A 23,575-nucleotide genomic window follows, 5' to 3' on the forward strand; every position below is an offset into this window, starting at 1 on the left:
AGCTTTTTTTTTTTTTTTTTTTTTTTATATATAATTTTTTATATTGTATTAAACGGACTATTTTGGTTTAATAAAAAATCAAGAATAAGTGTTTGTATGAAAGAAAAAAAAAAAAAAAATTAGTTTTAAATTTTGCAGATTTGTTTGAAAACAGATATGTATATAGTAGAAAAAGTTTTTTAAAAAAGTAGTAGAGAACGTATTTAAAAAATCCGTTAAAATTTCATAAGGAGTTTTAGAAAAAGTAAAAGCTATAATATATGTTTAACAAATATACCCTTATTATAGCACTAGGAACACATGAAAGACGTATGACGTCACTCAAGTGTGTATACATTTACAAAAAAAGAAAATTAAAATTTTACAAACTGTTTCTCCCGATCCTTTCTCAAAATTTTTTGCACCTTTTCCAAAATTAAACGAGCTGGCGCACTTGCAGTCTCTTTTGTTTAATAATTAAAATTTATTCTAATCGAGTTATCCCGGCTCTTGTCATCACAACACGCTGCTTAAACTTTTACTCATAAAACAGTCGTATCGAGCCACGTAAGTCGAAGAAGGCGCTGGATTGTCCTCAGGACGGCGTACCTCTCAGTCATAGCCATATTAATAACTCTTTGAAAAGATGCACTCGAGCATCCGTCAGTTATGAAATAGTCCTTACACTTATGAGCTCAAGTCAACTGTTAAATATCTAATTTTTCCTTCAGAGGTACTTTTGCTACTTCGAAAAATATCCTAGAGAAAATCATTCAACTCTTAATATTGTGATGAAAATTAAATAAAATGGCCAAAAAAATTATAAGTACACTTACTTATGGCTGTATTTGTTCCGAACGGTCGATAGCGCTTCTTTGTGTTTACGATGTAGGCCCTCATTCAATACAAGAACGATGGATGAGAAATCAGCCAGCTTGTAGCCTGTGTAATATTCGAGGGTGGGCGTCCATCCACCGAGGTCCTTCATCTGTAGAGCGAGAAACAAAGCAGCCGCTGCCATTTTGCTGTCGCTGCACGATATCGTCGCGTAGTCCATCAGCGAGTACTCCAGAATGTAACGAGCCAACGTCAGCGTTGGCATTGTAACTTTGGCACACTAAAGTTTTTTTTTTTTTTTTTTTTTTTTATATAGGATTTCATGACTTTGCAACTAGGACTAGTTATCAATAAAAAATACGTACCCTAGCATAGCGGCGTAAAAATCTGTATGATAGCGGTATCCCAAGATCGAAGTCCATAACTTTAAGAACATTAATTTCCATTCTAGTCAATTCTTTGTGATTGTAAGCACTATCGCATATGTATAAAAAATCTTCAATCATCGGCGGTATTCGTTCCTGGAGGAAAAAAGTATTATTGGCAAATAAAAACAAAGCGATGTGAAAAACAAAAGATTTATAACTTACATCGAATTTACTAGCTATAAAAAGACTGGCAGCACCAAGGAGCTGTAGCGTTTCTTTACTAACAGTTACTTTGCACAGATACAAATCTACGAGTTTCACAGCCAAGTAAAGGGTTTCGTGATTGAGCTCAAATGACTCCTGCACCGCGACCATCCAATCGACAAGCAACGACCGCATCCAGCGCGACAAGCATACCTGATGTTCCATGTAATCATTTATGGGGAAAAGTTTCTCGCGCTCTTTTAGATAATCGAAAATGTCCATCGCGTATTGAGGCACTTGGTACGGATCTTGCCAGTTCTCGACATCAAAATCCCATTGCACATTTTCAGGAAGGCTACGAACGGGTGGTATGTTACAGTTGAGCGTAGCTTCAGGTTTCTCACTTATTTCTTTTTCATTTTTATTTTCGGTCAGCGGACACGCAGAAGATCCACTAGTTATTTCAGTCTGTGCCGTTACTACTTCGGCTGCTCTATTTGTTGTCCCTTCTATAAGCTTATTAGCACCCACCTCCTGCAAGTGCAAGATTTTTATAAATATAGCTGTATTAATGAAAAATAGATACTAAAAGTAGTTTTTTGTAGTAAATTTAATTTTTTTTTTTTTTTTAATTTTTAATGTTTTTTAGAATTAATGAAAATTAAGTACTAAATTTACTGACATACAATGAATTCAAGAAATAACAACATTACGTAACAGTAGTTATACAAAAAACTACTGCTGATTTTTGAAAATTAAAAAAGTCCGTTTCACTTGATATTGCGTGAAGTCCTGAATTCGAAGCAGTGGCAGTTATAAATACACATAGATACGTCAAGATAATTTAAACTCTTTAAATTTATCTCGCAAAGTACTGAACTAAAAAAATCTTTTGATTTTAAATACATGAACACGTGTACACAAACTCATGTATTTAAACAGTCAATTGTTTTACATCGGTAAAATATAATTGCAAAAAATACTTTCTATGCAAGAGACCAATATTGACATGATTATCAAAAAAACTTACTTTTAGCGTCCTTGATGATCGCCTGTTACCTTCCTCTGGTAAAGTCTCTAATGCACTTACATACAACGAGCTTTCGTCTGATTTTTCGGCGTCAAAACTCCGTCTTAGATTGACGGTTTTAAGCGGAACCTCGATTGTTTTTTCTTCCTTTTTCGTTATTTGCTTGATCCGCGACACTTGTTTCGATTTGTTTTGAGCACTATCAGGTTTTGGCACAACCTTGCTATCTACAATCTTTGACGTGCCAACAGGCTGAGGAATCGTTTTGACGGACGTGCCAATGGTAACTTTTTTTGCCACTTTCTTACTGGCATCTTGGATTTGAGCACTTATAGTTTTGCCAATGGCCTATAAAGAATTTTTTTTTTTTGTTATATTTGTTTCAAAATTAAATCTAAGACAGACTAGTGAAATAAACACTTACATTCGTTATATTCCCAAGTGCAGAGCGCTTCGTCATTTTTTCTTTAACGGGCGACACATCCGCTTTCCGTTTATTTCTCGTATCTTTAATTAAGAGAGGCTGCTGTTTCTTTGTTTGCTGTGTGTTGATATTTTGCTGTCTGGTCACCAGACCCCTTCGAGTCATGACTCCAGGGACTTGTATTCCCGTTATTATTGTTGTTGCTGCCACTTTGCTAGTTTGCGAGGTCACTGCCTTTGGAGGAGCCATTCTTAAGGCTAAGTTTCTTGTGTCTGCTTAAATCTTATCTGAAATATAGGAAAATAATGTGGTTACAATAAGCATTCACATTTTACCATATACATGTATACTGTAGTAGATTTAAAGATTGTAAAGCTGAGTTATGATCGGAACTTTAAAAGTTACATAAGCGAGTGTCTATACTCTATATATGTATAACTTGGTAGTACTATATTGAAAATTCCGTCTCTTCAATCTAAATCTCTCCAAATCGACTTCATTCTTAGCATGTTTCCTAATATGAAAATACCGCGAACGAAAATTTCGTCTATAGGCACTTTTATCTCTTTGTAGCCTTTAAATTTCGAAAAACGCTTTCATGTACCCCTGCCTCTACTGATTTTTCCAATTATACGAATCGTTAAATAAATTTATTTGACCTACCCACTCAATAAAACTGCGAGCAAACCGGACAATACATCAACATCGCCTTTCCTTGCACCTTAGAAAAACGCTTTAGACTAAGTATGAATTTTCCACTGGTATAAATCCAATACATATTAAGCGGTTTTAATGTCGAGTCCGGACTCTAGACTGTCCGGAGGGAGAGAAAAATTTCGAACGTAACGTATTTACGACTGTCCCCCGCTAACAAGAACACACAAATACACGCGAGAAAAAAAAAAAGAATCAAAGGGCATACTAGATGCATATACCATAACCCACACGTATACGTACACATGCACATCCGAGCATTCCGAGCCAAGCCCCCGCCGTTTCTTTCGCATAACCGTCTTCTCTCAGAAAACAATCGATTTTCCAACCCCTACATAACCGTGGATCTCCGAGTCTTCACTTGCAACGAAACTTAAATACTTAATAATGCGATTGCCCGCAAAATAAAGTAGGCCTTTAGTCAGAAATCACGACTAATTTTCATTAATTCTTCAAGGGATTGCACAAGTGTCGGCGGTGTACGTACATGGCGGAAGGCACTTTTCCAAGCGCACTCATGCACTCACGTACTCAATCCTCTTTCTCTCTCTATACTTACTTCTCCCCTCTGGCTCATATTATAGCTCGAAGTCTCGAACGCGCGCTATTTTCCTCTTTTCGTGGAAGGATAATGAGTAAAAGTAACTCGTGAAAAAGCGATTATTTGTGCTAATAAGCAAGTACATGAGCGCGTGGTCTTAAATTATAAATTAATGTATTGCACAAAAAACACTACAGTTCCTACCTCCTCCTGCACCGTCTCTTCTTCTTCTTCAAGTACGAAGCAAAGCAGGGTAATGATGTGCCTACAAAGTAACAGCAACACCGCGAGAGCGCAGCGTACTTAGTTGGAAAATAAAGGCAACGCACGACGTCAACAACACACCACAGCAAAACACCCGAGGCTCGACTCAACTCATCGAGGAGGTGGTCATTTGTAATAACGAGTAAACCTCCTCGCGCGGCCGGACCGAGGGGAAGGGACCGCAAAAGCACACGAACCCGAGCTCTGCAGTCTCAGACTCGCATCTCGTCTCTGAAAAGGTCTCGTCGATCTCTCCTGTCTGGGAGTCCGTCCGTTGGGTTTCCTTTCGGCCGAAACAAGGGTGATGTCCCTTGACGCTTTTTTGAAGAGAACCAGAACGTGGTTAACCGTTGCTGTTTCAACTGACTGCGCGATTGGCGGATACTGGGACGGCACAGGCCAATGAGATTTGAGGTTGGGGTGCAAGAGCGACATCTGGGCCGTATGGGGTTAGTGGGGTTGCCGGGAACGCCGTCAGAGGTACGCGTCGCACTTACCGCGCGTTTTTTGACCTTTTGTAGATTTACTTACACACACTCGCTCGAGTGTAAAAGTTTTCTGCTCTCCCTCGCCCTCTCTTTCCTTTCGGGATTTGCTAGGGGTTCTTTTTACTTATATATATATATAGTCTCTCGCTCTCTAAATGGTTTAATTTTTCACCGACTTTTGGGCAAGCGTGAGCAGACTTGTCGAGGTCGAGCCGTTAACTGTACCACCGCACAGAGGGGCCTGGTTTGTATTTTTATGAACGAAAAAGATGGTGAACCTTTTAACTAACTCCTTTTATTGATAATAATAGATATTGTAGATGTTGAGCTATTTTTTGAAGTTTAATTATTATAAACATGCAAGAACGACAATCTCCACAAGGGCACGAATTAAATTTCCTATAACAATTAAATTCCTTTCAACTATAGGTGTGGATTTTATTTTATAAAAATACCGAATGTTAAAAATTTATGTTACAAGCCTTTAACGATAAAATTTATATTAATACTTTAAGTCTATGATTATTTACGCATATGGTAAAATGTCCTTACTTCTTACTTAGTAAGGAGATCTGAAATCTCTAATCACATCATTCTGATCGGGTGATGGATTTTGCAACAAAAAAAAAAAAAAAAAATAAACATCAAACGTCATTTGACTCAAGTGCAACAGCTGACAGTCACATGCTCGACGCCACGACGTCCCGCGCGCGGAAAGGCCGCAAAGTATAATAATAAAGCAATGTATTAAAAGAGGAAGACGAGAAAATAGAAAAAGAGAGAACGCTCGTATTTAAACATATAACATACATACGTGCAACTCCAAAGTGTGGAGCGAGTGAGAAAAACATATCTCTCTAACGTCGGACGCGAGAGTTGAGCAGTTTCTCTCTCAGTTTTTTTTATTTAAAATACTTATGAGTAGTAAAAGGAATTATCAAGGTATCTTAGAGGATATTCCTGCTCGCATACGTTGATTATACAATAAAACAAGTTTCTTTTCTTCTCGAAAGACGGGCACGCAAGTGATGTGATCCGTCCGTGCGAAGCAACACCGGCTGACGCGCAACGTGTTTTCCATTGCTCAAATGTGTACTGTACGTGTCAGTGTATAAGTACGTGTTCGTGTTAACAAAACGTCTCGCGCATCTTTCCGTGTAAGTATATACCTACTTAATATAACGACGGTTCTTTTCTCTAATTTTTTTTCCTCCGCTCTCGAGTCGCGTTTTTTTATTCTGTTCAGGACTTCTATGTATAAGGTATATGTTACAACTTACAACACGCACGTTCGCTTCTATACACGTATAATTGTTACGAAATGCGTGCGTATACGCATTTGGTATTTAAATTTTTACAGAGTAATCGTGAATTTTTTTTAAAAACGAACAAACGGTATATTTGTGAATTTTCACATGAGAACAAAGTATCGAAAAATAAATAGTCAACTGTATGAATGAATGAACATTTTTTGAGTAATAAGTAAATAAACCAATTCACAATCGTATCAATCGAAAACTAATATACATCATCGAAAATACGATTGATACGGAAGGTATCTGAACACAGATTAATAAAAATTGTGTCAATAATAGTGAGAAGTTAATTTTGACGTATAATGTTATTCCAAACCGCAGAAAACAGAGGAATACAAGAAAAGACTAAAATTCAAATGCGACATGCTAGACGAACGATTCACAGTCAAGTACATCTCGGTCAGTACTTGCTTTGTTTATTTGCCGGAGCACCGACTCAGAAGATTATACTCACGGGTAAGTTTATTTACAAGAATCTTTATGTACCTCTATTTACTTGTATTGAGAAAAAACCAACATTTGAACAACTTACGAATTTTCACACTCACAAATGACTAGAATTATTTCGAAGCTGCAATCCTCGGCTTTTGAGCTGACTTTAGTTGGGCTTTTTCAAAGTCACGAGACGGACTGGCGATCGATTTTGAAAACAGGGGTGTGAGCGTGTGAATATTTGCGGGCAATACAAACGGTTTTCACCTTTTGCGAATTCGTCCGTACTACAGCATTACGCGCTCTGTTATGACGGAAACTTATTTTGCTCCGATGTTTCGATCGATAACACAGAGCCTGGTACCTACTATCAGTACTAAGGTACACTGGCTTACCGATCGTTAGTCAACACTTTTTTATCCACCGAAATCAATCTTACCGACCAATGATAACTTTCCTGTCAATAGATATAGGGTGTATTCCGCAAATGCTGCCAGCAGTTAAGTTACGTAGGTCGTGGTAACGCCGCATGGTTGGGCGGCGCTAGCGTCAACCTGTACTAACTGTCGGTGGGTTCCGCATGTCAACAAACTTCACCGACAGTTAGTACAGGTTGACGCTAGCGCTACCCGACCATGCGGCGTTACCACGACCTACGTAACTTAACTGCTGGCAGCATTTGCGGAATACACCCATAGTCCGCAGGCTAAGTATACGTCCTTAACCGCCTTTTTCACTAACGTTTAGAATAATGATTGAGACAATCAATGATTGTATCATGAGTTTTTGTATAAAGTTCAATTTATACAAATAAGTTGGTAAATATAGGCACACATGATTAATATTTAAACATGTTAAGCTGTATAAATATATAACATAGATTCCAAATATGCATTATTACCGCTGGAATATGCTAACAAAACCAAATATCCGTCTTTCTCACCCAGCAAAATAATAGGTATCTGTATAATCCTGTATCAATTTATTGCACACATGCGAAATGTTCAATGACAGTAAACAATGACATAATTTCAAACTTTACTTTTAACTCTTCATTTCACACGTAATTTTACAATGCAATTGATAAATTATTATTCATACAAAAGTATTAATATTCTTATAGGAGGTCGATTTTCAGGCAAAAGATTATTTGTAAACTTGCCGTAAACAGCACAGCCAATGTCAACTTTTTATTTTCTATCTACACAACTAGTTGCGGCTGGTTTTAGCGTTTCAGATTTCTAAACTAAAAAGTGGCCCTAAAATTCTGAAGGAAAGCTTTAGATATTTTAGGCCCTAGAGCCATGTTGTCAATTATAAACCAGCCGCAACTTATTTGACAGATACAAAATGAAAATTCAACATTTTCTGTGCTGTTTGCGGCAAGTTTACAATTTATCTATTACTCGAAAGTATAAATATATAGGAGGTCAATATTCGTATAAAACATACACTGCAAACTTGCCGCAAGTAGCACAAACATCGTTAATTATTTATTTTGTATCTATTTCAAGAGTTGCGGCTGGTTTATAAGTGACTAAATGGCTCTAGGGCTAAGCTGCCTAAAGCTCTCCTTCAGAATTTCAGAAGCAATTTTTGGCCAAAAAAATCACGACCGCTAGATGGCGCTGATCCTAATGATTATTTTACTATACTTATACTAGAGCCATTTAATCATTTATAAACCAGCCGCAACTATTGAAATAGATACAAAATAAATAATTAACGATGTTTGTGCTACTTGCGGCAAGTTTGCAATGTATGTTTTATACAAATATCAACCTCATATATATTTATACTTTTGGGTAATAGATGAATTGTAAACTTGACGCAAACAGTGCAAACAACGTTAACTTTTTATTTTATATTTATGAAATTAGTTGCGGCTGGTTTATAAGTAATTAAATGGCTCTAGGGCTAAGCTGCCTAAAGCTCTCTTTCAGAATTTCAGAAGCAATTTTTGGCCAAAAAAATCACTACCGCTAGATGGCGCTGATCCAAATGATTATTTTACTATACTTATACTAGAGCCATTTAATCATTTATAAACCAGCCGCAACTATTGAAATAGATACAAAATAAATAATTAACGATGTTTGTGCTACTTGCGGCAAGTTTGCAGTGTATGTTTTATACAAATATCAACCTCATATATATTTATACTTTTGGGTAATAGATGAATTGTAAACTTGACGCAAACAGTGCAAACAACGTTAACTTTTTATTTTATATTTATGAAATTAGTTGCGGCTGGTTTATAAGTAATTAAATGGCTCTAGGGCTAAGCTGCCTAAAGCTCTCTTTCAGAATTTCAGAAGCAATTTTTGGCCAAAAAAATCACTACCGCTAGATGGCGCTGATCCAAATGATTATTTTACTATACTTATACTAGAGCCATTTAATCATTTATAAACCAGCCGCAACTATTGAAATAGATACAAAATAAATAATTAACGATGTTTGTGCTACTTGCGGCAAGTTTGCAATGTATGTTTTATACAAATATCAACCTCATATATATTTATACTTTTGGGTAATAGATGAATTGTAAACTTGACGCAAACAGTGCAAACAACGTTAACTTTTTATTTTATATTTATGAAATTAGTTGCGGCTGGTTTATAAGTAATTAAATGGCTCTAGGGCTAAGCTGCCTAAAGCTCTCTTTCAGAATTTCAGAAGCAATTTTTGGCCAAAAAAATCACTACCGCTAGATGGCGCTGATCCAAATGATTATTACTACTTGTAGTAGAGCCATTTGATCAATTATAAACCAGCCGCAACTAATTCAGTAAATACAAAATATAAAGATAACATTGTTTGTGCTACTTGCGGCAAGTTTGCAGTGTATGTTTTACACCAATATCGACCTCCCTTATATTTACACTTTCGGGTAATAGATAAATTGTAAACTTGCCGCAAACAGCACAAACATCGTTAATTATTTATTTTGTATCTATTTCAATAGTTGCGGCTGGTTTATAAATGATTAAATGGCTCTAGTAAAAGTATAGTAAAATAATCATTTGGATCAGCGCCATCTAGCGGTAGTGATTTTTTTGGCCAAAAATTGCTTCTGAAATTCTGAAAGAGAGCTTTAGGCAGCTTAGCCCTAGAGCCATTTAATTACTTATAAACCAGCCGCAACTAATTTCATAAATATAAAATAAAAAGTTAACGTTGTTTGCACTGTTTGCGTCAAGTTTACAATTCATCTATTACCCAAAAGTATAAATATATATGAGGTTGATATTCGTATAAAACATACACTGCAAACTTGCCGCAAGTAGCACAAACATCGTTAATTATTTATTTTGTATCTATTTCAAGAGTTGCGGCTGGTTTATAAATGATTAAATGGCTCTAGTATAAGTATAGTAAAATAATCATTTGGATCTGCGCCATCTAGCGGTAGTGATTTTTTTGGCCAAAAATTGCTTCTGAAATTCTGAAAGAGAGCTTTAGGCAGCTTAGCCCTAGAGCCATTTAATTACTTATAAACCAGCCGCAACTAATTTCATAAATATAAAATAAAAAGTTAACGTTGTTTGCACTGTTTGCGTCAAGTTTACAATTCATCTATTACCCAAAAGTATAAATATATATGAGGTTGATATTCGTATAAAACATACACTGCAAACTTGCCGCAAGTAGCACAAACATCGTTAATTATTTATTTTGTATCTATTTCAAGAGTTGCGGCTGGTTTATAAATGATTAAATGGCTCTAGTAAAAGTATAGTAAAATAATCATTTGGATCAGCGCCATCTAGCGGTAGTGATTTTTTTGGCCAAAAATTGCTTCTGAAATTCTGAAAGAGAGCTTTAGGCAGCTTAGCCCTAGAGCCATTTAATTACTTATAAACCAGCCGCAACTAATTTCATAAATATAAAATAAAAAGTTAACGTTGTTTGCACTGTTTGCGTCAAGTTTACAATTCATCTATTACCCAAAAGTATAAATATATATGAGGTTGATATTTGTATAAAACATACATTGCAAACTTGCCGCAAGTAGCACAAACATCGTTAATTATTTATTTTGTATCTATTTCAATAGTTGCGGCTGGTTTATAAATGATTAAATGGCTCTAGTATAAGTATAGTAAAATAATCATTAGGATCAGCGCCATCTAGCGGTCGTGATTTTTTTGGCCAAAAATTGCTTCTGAAATTCTGAAGGAGAGCTTTAGGCAGCTTAGCCCTAGAGCCATTTAGTCACTTATAAACCAGCCGCAACTCTTGAAATAGATACAAAATAAATAATTAACGATGTTTGTGCTACTTGCGGCAAGTTTGCAGTGTATGTTTTATACGAATATTGACCTCCTATATATTTATACTTTCGAGTAATAGATGAATTGTAAACTTGACGCAAACAGTGCAAACAACGTTAACTTTTTATTTTATATTTATGAAATTAGTTGCGGCTGGTTTATAAGTAATTAAATGGCTCTAGGGCTAAGCTGCCTAAAGCTCTCTTTCAGAATTTCAGAAGCAATTTTTGGCCAAAAAAATCACTACCGCTAGATGGCGCTGATCCAAATGATTATTTTACTATACTTATACTAGAGCCATTTAATCATTTATAAACCAGCCGCAACTATTGAAATAGATACAAAATAAATAATTAACGATGTTTGTGCTACTTGCGGCAAGTTTGCAGTGTATGTTTTATACAAATATCAACCTCATATATATTTATACTTTTGGGTAATAGATGAATTGTAAACTTGACGCAAACAGTGCAAACAACGTTAACTTTTTATTTTATATTTATGAAATTAGTTGCGGCTGGTTTATAAGTAATTAAATGGCTCTAGGGCTAAGCTGCCTAAAGCTCTCTTTCAGAATTTCAGAAGCAATTTTTGGCCAAAAAAATCACTACCGCTAGATGGCGCTGATCCAAATGATTATTTTACTATACTTATACTAGAGCCATTTAATCATTTATAAACCAGCCGCAACTATTGAAATAGATACAAAATAAATAATTAACGATGTTTGTGCTACTTGCGGCAAGTTTGCAATGTATGTTTTATACAAATATCAACCTCATATATATTTATACTTTTGGGTAATAGATGAATTGTAAACTTGACGCAAACAGTGCAAACAACGTTAACTTTTTATTTTATATTTATGAAATTAGTTGCGGCTGGTTTATAAGTAATTAAATGGCTCTAGGGCTAAGCTGCCTAAAGCTCTCTTTCAGAATTTCAGAAGCAATTTTTGGCCAAAAAAATCACTACCGCTAGATGGCGCTGATCCAAATGATTATTACTACTTGTAGTAGAGCCATTTGATCAATTATAAACCAGCCGCAACTAATTCAGTAAATACAAAATATAAAGATAACATTGTTTGTGCTACTTGCGGCAAGTTTGCAGTGTATGTTTTACACCAATATCGACCTCCCTTATATTTACACTTTCGGGTAATAGATAAATTGTAAACTTGCCGCAAACAGCACAAACATCGTTAATTATTTATTTTGTATCTATTTCAATAGTTGCGGCTGGTTTATAAATGATTAAATGGCTCTAGTAAAAGTATAGTAAAATAATCATTTGGATCAGCGCCATCTAGCGGTAGTGATTTTTTTGGCCAAAAATTGCTTCTGAAATTCTGAAAGAGAGCTTTAGGCAGCTTAGCCCTAGAGCCATTTAATTACTTATAAACCAGCCGCAACTAATTTCATAAATATAAAATAAAAAGTTAACGTTGTTTGCACTGTTTGCGTCAAGTTTACAATTCATCTATTACCCAAAAGTATAAATATATATGAGGTTGATATTCGTATAAAACATACACTGCAAACTTGCCGCAAGTAGCACAAACATCGTTAATTATTTATTTTGTATCTATTTCAAGAGTTGCGGCTGGTTTATAAATGATTAAATGGCTCTAGTATAAGTATAGTAAAATAATCATTTGGATCTGCGCCATCTAGCGGTAGTGATTTTTTTGGCCAAAAATTGCTTCTGAAATTCTGAAAGAGAGCTTTAGGCAGCTTAGCCCTAGAGCCATTTAATTACTTATAAACCAGCCGCAACTAATTTCATAAATATAAAATAAAAAGTTAACGTTGTTTGCACTGTTTGCGTCAAGTTTACAATTCATCTATTACCCAAAAGTATAAATATATATGAGGTTGATATTCGTATAAAACATACACTGCAAACTTGCCGCAAGTAGCACAAACATCGTTAATTATTTATTTTGTATCTATTTCAAGAGTTGCGGCTGGTTTATAAATGATTAAATGGCTCTAGTAAAAGTATAGTAAAATAATCATTTGGATCAGCGCCATCTAGCGGTAGTGATTTTTTTGGCCAAAAATTGCTTCTGAAATTCTGAAAGAGAGCTTTTGGCAGCTTAGCCCTAGAGCCATTTAATTACTTATAAACCAGCCGCAACTAATTTCATAAATATAAAATAAAAAGTTAACGTTGTTTGCACTGTTTGCGTCAAGTTTACAATTCATCTATTACCCAAAAGTATAAATATATATGAGGTTGATATTTGTATAAAACATACACTGCAAACTTGCCGCAAGTAGCACAATTATCTTTAACTATTTATTTTGTATCTACGAAATTAGTTGCGGCTGGTTTATAATTGATTAAATGGCTCTACTATAAGTAGTTATAATCATTAGGATCAGCGCCATCTAGCGGTCGTGATTTTTTTGGCCAAAAATTGCTTCTGAAATTCTGAAGGAGAGCTTTAGGCAGCTTAGCCCTAGAGCCATTTAGTCACTTATAAACCAGCCGCAACTCTTGAAATAGATACAAAATAAATAATTAACGATGTTTGTGCTACTTGCGGCAAGTTTGCAGTGTATGTTTTATACGAATATTGACCTCCTATATATTTATACTTTCGAGTAATAGATAAATTGTAAACTTGCCGCAAACAGCACAGAAAATGTTGAATTTTCATTTTGTATCTGTCAAATAAGTTGCGGCTGGTTTATAATTGACAACATGGCTCTAGGGCCTAAAATATCTAAAGCTTTCCTTCAGAATTTTAGGGCCACTTTTTAGTTTAGAAATCTGAAACGCTAAAACCAGCCGCAACTAGTTGTGTAGATAGAAAATAAAAAGTTGACATTGGCTGTGCTGTTTACGGCAAGTTTACAAATAATCTTTTGCCTGAAAATCGACCTCCTATAAGAATATTAATACTTTTGTATGAATAATAATTTATCAATTGCATTGTAAAATTACGTGTGAAATGAAGAGTTAAAAGTAAAGTTTGAAATTATGTCATTGTTTACTGTCATTGAACATTTCGCATGTGTGCAATAAATTGATACAGGATTATACAGATACCTATTATTTTGCTGGGTGAGAAAGACGGATATTTGGTTTTGTTAGCATATTCCAGCGGTAATAATGCATATTTGGAATCTATGTTATATATTTATACAGCTTAAAATGTTTAAATATTAATCATGTGTGCCTATATTTACCAACTTATTTGTATAAATTGAACTTTATACAAAAACTCATGATACAATCATTGATTGTCTCAATCATTATTCTAAACGTTAGTGAAAAAGGCGGTTAAGGACGTATACTTAGCCTGCGGACTATGGGTGTATTCCGCAAATGCTGCCAGCAGTTAAGTTACGTAGGTCGTGGTAACGCCGCATGGTCGGGTAGCGCTAGCGTCAACCTGTACTAACTGTCGGTGGGTTCCGCATGTCAACAAACTCCGAAATATCAGATGGCATGGGAGAGAAAACAGTAAAAAATATCAAAGTTTGTTGACATGCGGAACCCACCGACAGTTAGTACAGGTTGACGCTAGCGCTGCCCGACCATGCGGCGTTACCACGACCTACGTAACTTAACTGCTGGCAGCATTTGCGGAATACACCTATAATATATGTTTTAGATATTATTTTTAAATAAATATTTTTATGTGTCACTTTATCCACGTAAGTATGTATATTTTATTCAACTAATGTTAGTGATATAAAATTAATGAATTGAGCATTGCTTGAATTATTCTTGATGTAAAAACCGAATAGGCTACTACATGCGTACGAAAGAAACGAGTTACACGAAAAATCGAATGATCCCAGTGATATTTGGACGAAATCCGATAACAAAAAAATAACAATAACATTGAGTTGTTGTTAGGAAAACCAAACGTGCGTGTTCTCGTACCATTATAATAAATACAAGTATCAATCACGCATTATCGTCCCCCGGATTATATAAATAAAGGTTTGCGTATATGTATGCACACAAACGACAGTGGTGGCGGGGGGGGGGAGGGAGTTTGCCCCCAAATACCTCTCCTCCGCGCGCACGATAATTTCCGCGGAAAATCACAGTGCGCGGAAGATTTACGCGAAATATCCGGTTGATCGGCTGCTGTATATTACACAGCCGAAACGTCGAGCGTAAAATTATATCCGGTTTTTGCCGTGTATTTAACAACGTGCAACCCCCCCCCGCCCTCTTTTCCCCACAACTTCACACTTTGGAAATGTATACATAGGTACGTATAAATATATCAGCGCGTATAGATGTTATCGGCGCTTGAAATCGCTATTTACCGCTTGCCGCGTTAATATGGATCAACAGTTCATATACATGGCTTCGAACGCGTTTGCTTTATAATATACACATGTATAGGGCACTTTGATGAGTTATTTTCCGCATAACGGTCCACCGGTCTTTATTATTGAGCGACAAATAATGAAAGTGGAGGGATCGAGCTATACCGTTTCATTGATGAATGAGACACAAATCATCGAGCTTCAACCTGTACAAATTAATAAATATTACATTTATTTTTAACCGTGTTTCCGTTGCAACCACAATCTGTTTCGCAGGTACATCATTGCAGTATTTTGTATAAGATGGGATCACAAGCTGTTTACTCCCCATATTAAAACAATCAATCATTTTAAAATCACAAAGAAAAAAAAAAAAAAAAAAAAAAAAACCACCCACGTATCCATAATTGAGTGTACTCACGAAAAAAGGGCCATTTCGCAGGAGTCGAGCGCAGTATGCGTCCGTCACAACGAGTTCACCTACTACCTGTCCTGGTGCTCGGTGCCAGGCCCGGATTCCGAGTCCCTTTGCATCGGCGCCACCTTCGCCCAGAGTCTCAGCATCAGGGAAGGCGACGAGCTCCTCGTGACCAGCATCGACGAGGCACCCGCACTCACGAGCCTCGTCGTCGTGCCCAAGAGCGCGCAGGACCGCGTCGTGCTGGTTAGTTGCGTGCTACTATACCTACACACATCATATTTTTATCAATAAAATCATGATGGCTTCTGCGAAAACTGTTCACTTTTGCCAAAATAAAATTGTACCCTATTCGAATCGTGTCCACCGATGTTACTTATAACAACAGCTACAGTTTTCGTAAAAAATCCAAAGTATTGCCATTTAAGTACTACTTGACTTGTAAAAAAAAAATCACGATAATCCAATGCGAATTAGGAGCTGCAAAGTGACAACGTGCAGTCGAGATTGCTGGATCAGATAAGGGTCGTAGCTAAGAATCAGCCGATAGTTGCTTGGACTTCCAGATACAATCACGTGACTGTGATCGTTGGTAAGCAAGACCCTAACTATATCCAGGATCAAAAGTACAAACAACAGCAAGACAAACGCGTACTTGTACAATATTTGATCCGCAGACTCGATGAGCCCCGAGTTTAAGTACGGGCGGTTGGAAAACCTCACGGAGGTCCACGTGGAGGGCGAGGCGACCTCTCCGAGGCAGACCGCTGCTTTGCACCCTCTCGACGTTATCGGCTCTCTGCCGGCACCCTTGCGGCTTCCAAGCGATACTAGCCGCCGGGTTTACCGAGTCCATCCTTTGCCGGACGAGTTGTTCGGTACTTTGGATAGCCAGAGCGCGTTGGACGAGTTGTCCAGGTCGCCCTTTTGCGTCCACGTGCGGAAGGAGCTTCTGCCACCCGAGACTGCTGTGGACTCTCCCGACCTGTTGTACAGGATCAAAAAGGTCAAGGAGGACAGATTGCATGCGAAGACCCAGGGTGTCAAGCTCGACAGGAGGGCCAATGCCGAACAGGAGTTGGTGGTGAGTGATCGGGGAAATCTGGAGTTATCGCTGGCTCGATACATTGGACCTCTGTTTCAGGTTAAAGTACGCGTGGCCGAGCACGCGCTGGCGAGGCTCCGAGGGAGTTGCGAAGGCATCGAGCGGTACTTTACCGTCTTCGAGGGTAGCTTCGACAACATAAATGCTAGGCGTGACCTGATGGACAATCTTCTCTTGAAAACCGGCGGTAGAGTGAAACTCGAGCCGGTCAACGAGGGGGAAAGAAGCGATTGCACTGGTATCGAGGTGTACCCTCTCGATAGGCCCATCACGGCCGAGGAGTTTGTCGATTACGTGAAGCGAAACTCGAAGTACGGCGAGATGCTGCTCAATTCGCAGGCTACCATCGCTCTGGAGGATGGGACCAGGTGCCTGGTGAAGCTGCTACCCGAGGACGGCTGCTCGTACGGATTCTTCGATGGGAGGGTGCTCGGGAGGATCGAGGTTATAGTGAGCGACGCCGCGAGCATCGAGGAGAGCCGGCCGCTCGAGCAGCCGGCCAGCGAAGAGGGCGCTGCTGCGACTACCGTAGCGAGCGAGTAAGTCGTCGTAGAGAGATGCATGTCACTGCATCCGTATTTACTTGTTGATCGTTGCGTGATGTACGTTGCAGGATATTAGAGCCGGTGATTCGGGAAGCCACGTGTGCTATCAGACTGAGCCTGGGCCTGCACGGTATTCGGGGCTTTGACTACGGCAGAGACAACGCGCTAGTGAGCGGTGCGACAGGTTCCGGAAAGACCACGAGCTGCAAGCTGCTCGGTAAACTGCTGAGCGAGCCGCCTTACTTTGCGCACGTGCGTTTTGTCGACTGCAAATCTTTGAAAGGTCCTTTTATCACATAATATATACAATTGTATATTTTGTACATGCTACGTGTTCGAACAAAAGTATAATTTGTTTATTGTATAAATTATTACTTTAGGCAAAAAAGCTGAAGTTGTACAGAAATTTCTGACGGCGGAGGTTTCCCAGGCCGTTTACCATCAGCCTTCGGTGATCTTTTTTGACGACGTCGATAGTATAACCAGTGTGAGCTCGAGTACGGACGAGAACACGCCGGATGCGATAAACGCCGCGAGGTATGAAGCTGTTATTTGTTTTGAGATACATATATACTTACTGTGGTCGTATTTATGTTTCAGGATAACCGATGCCATACACGGTGTGATTAGCGAGTGCCAGAGGGAAAATTACGTGTCGATTGTCGCCACCTGTACGGATGTCAAGAAAATCGGCCCGAAACTGCGAGAAGCCAGAGGCGTTCACTTTTTTTGCACCATGCTGACGATACCGCCTTTGGAGAAGGTACAGTATCCGTACCAACGAAACCATTGTTTTTGATCGATTAGTCAAATCTCCCTCTGTAAAAAGTACCCCGCGAAAGGTAAAAATACCCAAATTGAAGGGAAAATAAAAAATTTTGTTTTAAAATTGCCTGGGTATGTCGACAGGCCGAGAGAATGAAAATCCTAAGATCGAGTCTCGAGGACAAATTGCAGCTCGCGCGCACGATCGATTGGGAACATTACGGTAACAAAACGGAGGGCTGGGTCGCCCAAGATCTGATAGTCCTCGCGGACAAAGGCGCCTTTGGCGCGTGGAAACGACACGGTATATATCTCCGAGAGACGATAAAATCGTCACGGCTTTTTTATTTCTAACCCTCTCCTTTTTCGTCGCAGTTAAGGAACGATCGGAGGGACGGTCACCCATGTTACTGAGTGCCGATCTAGAGGACGCGCTGACGCGATGCAGTCCGCTCTCGCTGCGCGGTGTCGACCTTTACCGGGGCGAGGGCCACACGTGGTCCGACATAGGCGGCCTGGCGGACGTCAAGCTCACCCTCGTCGAGATACTGCATTGGCCCATCAGGTACCCCAACATATTCAAGGCAGCGCCCATCAAGCTCCAGAGCGGCGTGCTATTGTACGGTATGCCCGGCACGGGAAAGACCATGTTGGCTGGTGCCATTGCCAAGGAGTGCGGCTTAAATTTGATTAGCGTCAAGGTGGGTTACGCGTGTATGTTACTTTTGCGTGCGTTACAATTCGAATGAACATAAATTGTGCTCATCGATGCTTCGCGTTGGTTGTTCAAGGGCCCGGAACTTTTGTCCAAGTACGTCGGGGCGAGCGAGGAGGCCGTGCGCAACGTCTTTGAAAAGTAACTTACCGTAAGATTATCATTGTTGTTGCTGTTGTTTTTTTTTGCATCTACAAGTAACTGACAACTGTTGCAGAGCCCATCGAGCCAAACCCTGTGTCTTATTTTTCGACGAGTTCGACAGTCTTGCCCCGAGGTAACAGTTTCTTTTTTATTTTCGATCGTCACGCTATAACATTATATATGAATGCATTGTTATCGTACGTTTGAAGATTTACGTAACGGTGTAATGTTGTACTCGACGATTGGCAATAAGAATAATTATTTATCAGTAAAATACACGGAGAAAAAACAACAACAAATGACAATTTCAGACGAGGTCAAGACAGTACTGGGGTAACCGATCGCGTGGTTAATCAGTTGCTGACCCATCTGGACGGTATAGAGGGCAGGGAGGGTGTAGCAGTGGTGGCTGCCTCCTCGCGACCGGATCTCCTCGATCCTGCCCTCCTGCGTCCCGGTCGCCTTGACAAGGCGCTGCTGTGTCCCCTGCCTGACGAGGTAAGCCCTCGGTTGTCCACCAACGTGCGAAACATGTGTTGTTGTATGTGTCTTTGGTTTGTATGATTTTTAGAACGACAGGAACGAGATTTTGCACTCGTTGAGCAGAACTCACGGGGTTGATTCGAGCGAGCTCGACTTGGAGGCTATTGCCCGAATGACTGCTGGCTTCACAGGGGCCGACTTGAACGCTATTCTGGTGCAGGCCAGGTTGGACGTGATTGAGGAGGCCATGGAGTCGACTTCTGTGGTGATTTTTTTTTTCTTCCTTCGATCGAACAATTGTGCGGAGTTGACTTGAATGATTTTTTTTAGGAAACGAAAGAACGGTATGCTGAAGCGAAGGTGAGGCAAAGCCATTTGCTGAGAGCAGCTGAATCGTCGATGCCGTCGCTGCTCACCGCGGAAAAACAAAAATACAACAGGATGTAAGAACATTTTCTTCTCTCATACCCTTGATAAATGGTTTTTTTGAGGGCATGATTTTTTTTTTTTTTAATTTTAGATATGAAAGGTTCGCTAGAAGCGAAAGCAGCGCCGTGGACGAGATGAAGCACCAAAAAGCCACGCTAGCGTGAACTGATATACTTACCTTCGTGTGCATCAAAAGAGGGGAGATATAAATATATGTTGAATTTATTTTTTTATGTGAGTACAATCATTGCTGGGAAACTGTACAATTTTTTTCTGTTTTGTACATCACACATGCGTGTAAAATATCTTTTTTACAAGAAAATTAAATACCTCAGAGAAAATGTATTTAAAATTGCGAATGACCATTAGTTTCATCCAAATAATTCTAAATTAACGCAAAATGTATCGTAAAAACTTGAGGTGCATGACAATATTGAAATGATTGAACCAAATAATAAATTCCTATTGAAAAATGCCAAAGGATGATAAAAAAAAAAAAAAAAAACAGTGTGGAGCGATTTGGACAATTCAAGTCATTGAATTTTTGTCAACATGCAAGCAAAAGATTTTTTTTTATTGCCAAAGTACAATAAACATTGTGTCGTGCGCCCTACCGAAACTCGACACAGACAAACGAAAAGTACGGTACAAGTGTGCACTCTTATTACGACGCTGCGGACAACATCATCGCCACTGGTTGTAGGTACATATAGAATTAATATATACCCACCATCAGGTGTAAGCAGCCCGGCCTCCGATGTAACTAAGGAAACGACGGGGGTTTATTAACACGCGCCCTTCACCGTGTAGTCCTAAGTTTTCGCTCCGCTTGATGTAATACACATAAGTACATCCCTTGCACTGGCCCTACTCTCTCTCTCTTCCGTGTGCACACCTCGCTGAGCGCCGAGGGCTTTATTATCTCTTACCCACGCCCGGCTATGTACGTAATCCGGTACTCGGCTATACACACGGTTGCCCGATCGGCTGCGCCAGTACCCATCTATATTTTTATTATTAATCTCACCCCTGATTTCATCAAGCGCACGAAGACGCTTTCTTTTTTTTTTTTTTTTTCTCCCTCCCAATTTCGTTATTCTCCCTTATCAAACGCTAAAAACGATGCCCACTACCAAGTATAACATAATATATGTGATACAACTTTGCAGTGAAAGCATACATGGTATATTGTATACCTGTGATGTTCCTGCATTACCATGGAGCTGTGCATCTTCTCCTCGAAAGCCGAGCGATGCGAGCAAAAGAGAGAGAGAGAGAGGAGATAAAGAGTACCATACAGATTGTCGACTTCCCCGAGCACGGAACCTCCTCGTACAAGCTACCCAACTTTTCGTATTAATAATCGGTATAATAATTAGTATTTTCACGCGCGACTTGGCACCACCAAGCAAGGAGAGAGAGAGAGAGAGAGAGAGAGAGAGAGTAACGAGGAAGAGGATCCCGTATTATATTATATACCTTATACTCTACATTATATGTATACATATACATATAAGGTTAAACTCCAAAGGGGTGCGGCCTATTAGCCCGGGCTCCTCTTCGCGTAACAAACTTGCCCGCGCCCGCCGGATACATCTTCATTTTAAGTTATTCGCACCACCGTGTGCATATATCTAATATATATACACACGCACAAGTTGCACGTGTATAATATATACGTATAAATATATATGCACACGCCATACATCACCACCACATATTTCTCTCTCGCTAATGTTTCGCCGGCTTCTTCAGATAAACCGGGTGTATGTGTATATAGGTATACCAACTCGTGATTTAATTTAACTTTGCTTCTTGACGACATCCGCCTGATGCGCTGGATGTATCCGGAGGTTGGGGGGGACTGTACTCGTTCGATTCGAGCCAAGGGTCTCGGAGCTGGTAACTGCTCGTTATCGCGCTTTCTTTGAGATCCGTGCTTGGGGTTTTTTTTTTTCTTCTTCTATTTTTAATTGTGCATTGCTTACACATTATAATTATAGTCGAACAACGTTGATTTCAGGTGTATAATATCATGACGTGTGCGTTTATTGTCTATCCCAAACAACGATTAATATTTCTTTTGCGGCGGTATATGATAGAAATAAATAAATTCAATTAGTCCTTCCTTGCAAATATTATGTATTTACATGGCGAATAGTTTCCATTAGGTCAGGGCGTTTGTCGTGGGCGACGACGGTAATAGAGTTCCGAGCAAGTCCTTCAGCAATCCCTTCACGGAATCTCCTAACTGAAAAATTTCAAATTACAAATTCCACGTGCCGGTATTCATGAGCTTGAAAATTGGCATCATTATTATTATTATTATTATTATTATTATTATTATTATTATTATTATTAAAACTGGAGTGTAAAATAGACAGAACTTTATTTTATTTAAACGTCACGGTAAATTAATGAATAAACGATACGTAAATTTTTTTAATAAGAACGTATGCAACGTAGACAATTTACTCTTAAGATGGAATTTAATAAATATTTGTAAACGTATAAACAAAAAGAGAAGACATACGTTGTTGGCATTTAAACAATTGTAATAAAAAAAATTTTACCGAAATCTCTTTTTTTTTTCATTAATGGTAATAAAAAAATTATACTCAGCCGATAAAGCTTAGATTAAATAACGAAGGCCGTCGTTTTTGATATGTTCAATATTAATCTTACCGATGCTAAGAGGTTGTTTACGAAACCACTGTTTAATAGCGGTAACAGCACAAAGTTCCAAAGGATATTCAACGGTGGCGGCAAAAACTGTCCAATTATTTCTCCAACTACCATTTTTGTGTCTTTGAAATAATAACTGTTAAATATAGTATTGTACACACTTTGGATCGTCAAACTTTAAAATTTGGCCAAAAACTCATCTGTTAAATTGATGGTAACAGAGGCAAATAGCCAGTAAGTTGATTCTTTTTATTTTAACGCCACACAACAACTAAAAACGAAGTCTCAAGTTGACTGAGTCAGTATAGCGCAAAAACGTCGCATACTGACAATTAATTACCGGCAATTATCGTTATCAATTCTCGTGGTATCACCACGTTGCGCATAATATGAAGGAAAAAGTTCTTAAACACCTGCACGAAATTCATAGTTTTTCTGATATTCTTTTGTTTTTTTCGCGATAAGTTTGAATGTACGTATATGCATGTATTTGTATACGACAATATATCGTTTGATTGTATATGTCCAAGGGAAAAAAAAATAAATGAAAGACGGAATTTCAAGTACATTGGTGTATCGTTTCTCCTCGATGTCATTTGCCTGGTGTGTGAAAATAGCTCTCATTTAATGGAATAATTGCTTGGTTTTTTTTTTCCTTTTGTTTACAAGCAAAACTAATTTTTGTGACTGTAACATTTGTTGAAACATTTTTTTTCTTTTTAATTAAAATCGATCATTTCAATGGTTTGCTGTGAGAAGAAGATTTCTTAGATCCATTACAGTGGTATTCATGATACGTGTTATCAGTATAATAGTTTATTTTGTGTTGTATATTTTTTTACAACAAAAGTTACGCCAATAAAGTTATGAAGTATAATTTCAATTTCATTTTAGATTCAAATTAAATAATTAATTTTTAACTTTTTTCAAAGATATTATTAAAAAAATAGCAGAGCAATTTCAACGAAATTTCAATAAGTAATAAAAAAAACCTTTGAAAATTATCTTTATTTTTAGATTTCACTGTGTCATCACCGATTGTTTTTCCAAATATCAATTACAAGGGTGCTGTATAAAATTTTTTAGTTTTGTTCGCAGTTATGTACACATC

At 38.2% G+C, this 23,575-nt stretch overlaps 2 protein-coding genes and 1 long non-coding RNA gene across 6 annotated transcripts; 1 reads left to right on the forward strand and 2 right to left on the reverse strand.

Moving 5' to 3' along the window:
- Positions 1-9: 9 nt before the first annotated feature.
- CycB3 (cyclin B3) lies at positions 10-6,812 on the reverse strand. 4 transcript variants are annotated; one of them, XM_014348671.3, is made up of 7 exons: positions 6,714-6,812; positions 2,843-3,129; positions 2,419-2,766; positions 1,407-1,922; positions 1,182-1,337; positions 816-1,096; positions 10-738 (listed from the first exon to the last, which is right to left on the reverse strand). In XM_014348671.3, the coding sequence occupies exons 2-7, from the start codon at positions 3,089-3,091 to the stop codon at positions 687-689; spliced, it is 1,602 nt and encodes a 533-aa protein (XP_014204157.2). In that variant the 5' UTR covers positions 3,092-3,129; positions 6,714-6,812; the 3' UTR covers positions 10-686. The 4 variants fall into 4 exon arrangements, with proteins under 4 accessions (XP_014204157.2, XP_014204081.2, XP_014204001.2 ...); XM_014348595.3 differs by having other exon boundaries at positions 6,698-6,812; XM_014348515.3 differs by lacking the exon at positions 6,714-6,812 and adding an exon at positions 4,302-4,746.
- On the forward strand, positions 5,744-20,037 carry Pex1 (peroxisomal biogenesis factor 1). Its single transcript, XM_089594844.1, has 17 exons — positions 5,744-6,006; positions 6,487-6,621; positions 15,621-15,839; positions 16,071-16,185; positions 16,271-16,677; positions 16,738-17,237; positions 17,312-17,526; positions 17,624-17,780; positions 17,844-18,006; positions 18,153-18,312; positions 18,384-18,709; positions 18,800-18,864; positions 18,941-19,000; positions 19,179-19,365; positions 19,439-19,615; positions 19,681-19,793; positions 19,871-20,037. The coding sequence occupies exons 2-17, from the start codon at positions 6,529-6,531 to the stop codon at positions 19,941-19,943; spliced, it is 3,030 nt and encodes a 1,009-aa protein (XP_089450970.1). The 5' UTR covers positions 5,744-6,006; positions 6,487-6,528; the 3' UTR covers positions 19,944-20,037.
- A 1,905-nt stretch (positions 20,038-21,942) lies between these two features.
- LOC149374258 (uncharacterized) lies at positions 21,943-22,740 on the reverse strand. Its single transcript, XR_016293181.1, has 2 exons — positions 22,465-22,740; positions 21,943-22,030 (listed from the first exon to the last, which is right to left on the reverse strand). It is a non-coding gene; the product is annotated as an uncharacterized LOC149374258 (long non-coding RNA).
- Positions 22,741-23,575: the final 835 nt, after the last annotated feature.

The sequence above is a fragment of the Copidosoma floridanum genome, unplaced genomic scaffold (genome assembly GCF_036245765.1).
Source record: "Copidosoma floridanum isolate Cflo_tuat_1 unplaced genomic scaffold, Cflo_Japanese_pri ptg000021l, whole genome shotgun sequence".
Classification (NCBI taxonomy): Eukaryota; Metazoa; Arthropoda; class Insecta; order Hymenoptera; family Encyrtidae; genus Copidosoma; species Copidosoma floridanum.

Bases quoted from the DNA above. Each gene is read 5' to 3' on its own strand.
- Pex1 (XM_089594844.1), top strand. From the start codon at position 6,529: ATGCTAGACGAACGATTCACAGTCAAGTACATCTCGGTCAGTACTTGC. The intron at 17,238-17,311 runs GTAAGTCGTCGT...TGTACGTTGCAG, and splicing joins GCGACTACCGTAGCGAGCGA to GATATTAGAGCCGGTGATTC. The intron at 19,616-19,680 runs GTGATTTTTTTT...GATTTTTTTTAG, and splicing joins CCATGGAGTCGACTTCTGTG to GAAACGAAAGAACGGTATGC.
- CycB3 (XM_014348671.3), bottom strand. From the start codon at position 3,091: ATGGCTCCTCCAAAGGCAGTGACCTCGCAAACTAGCAAAGTGGCAGCA. The intron at 1,923-2,418 runs GTAAGTTTTTTT...TTGCACTTGCAG, and splicing joins GATCATCAAGGACGCTAAAA to GAGGTGGGTGCTAATAAGCT. The intron at 739-815 runs GTAAGTGTACTT...GATTTTCTCTAG, and splicing joins CGGAACAAATACAGCCATAA to GATATTTTTCGAAGTAGCAA.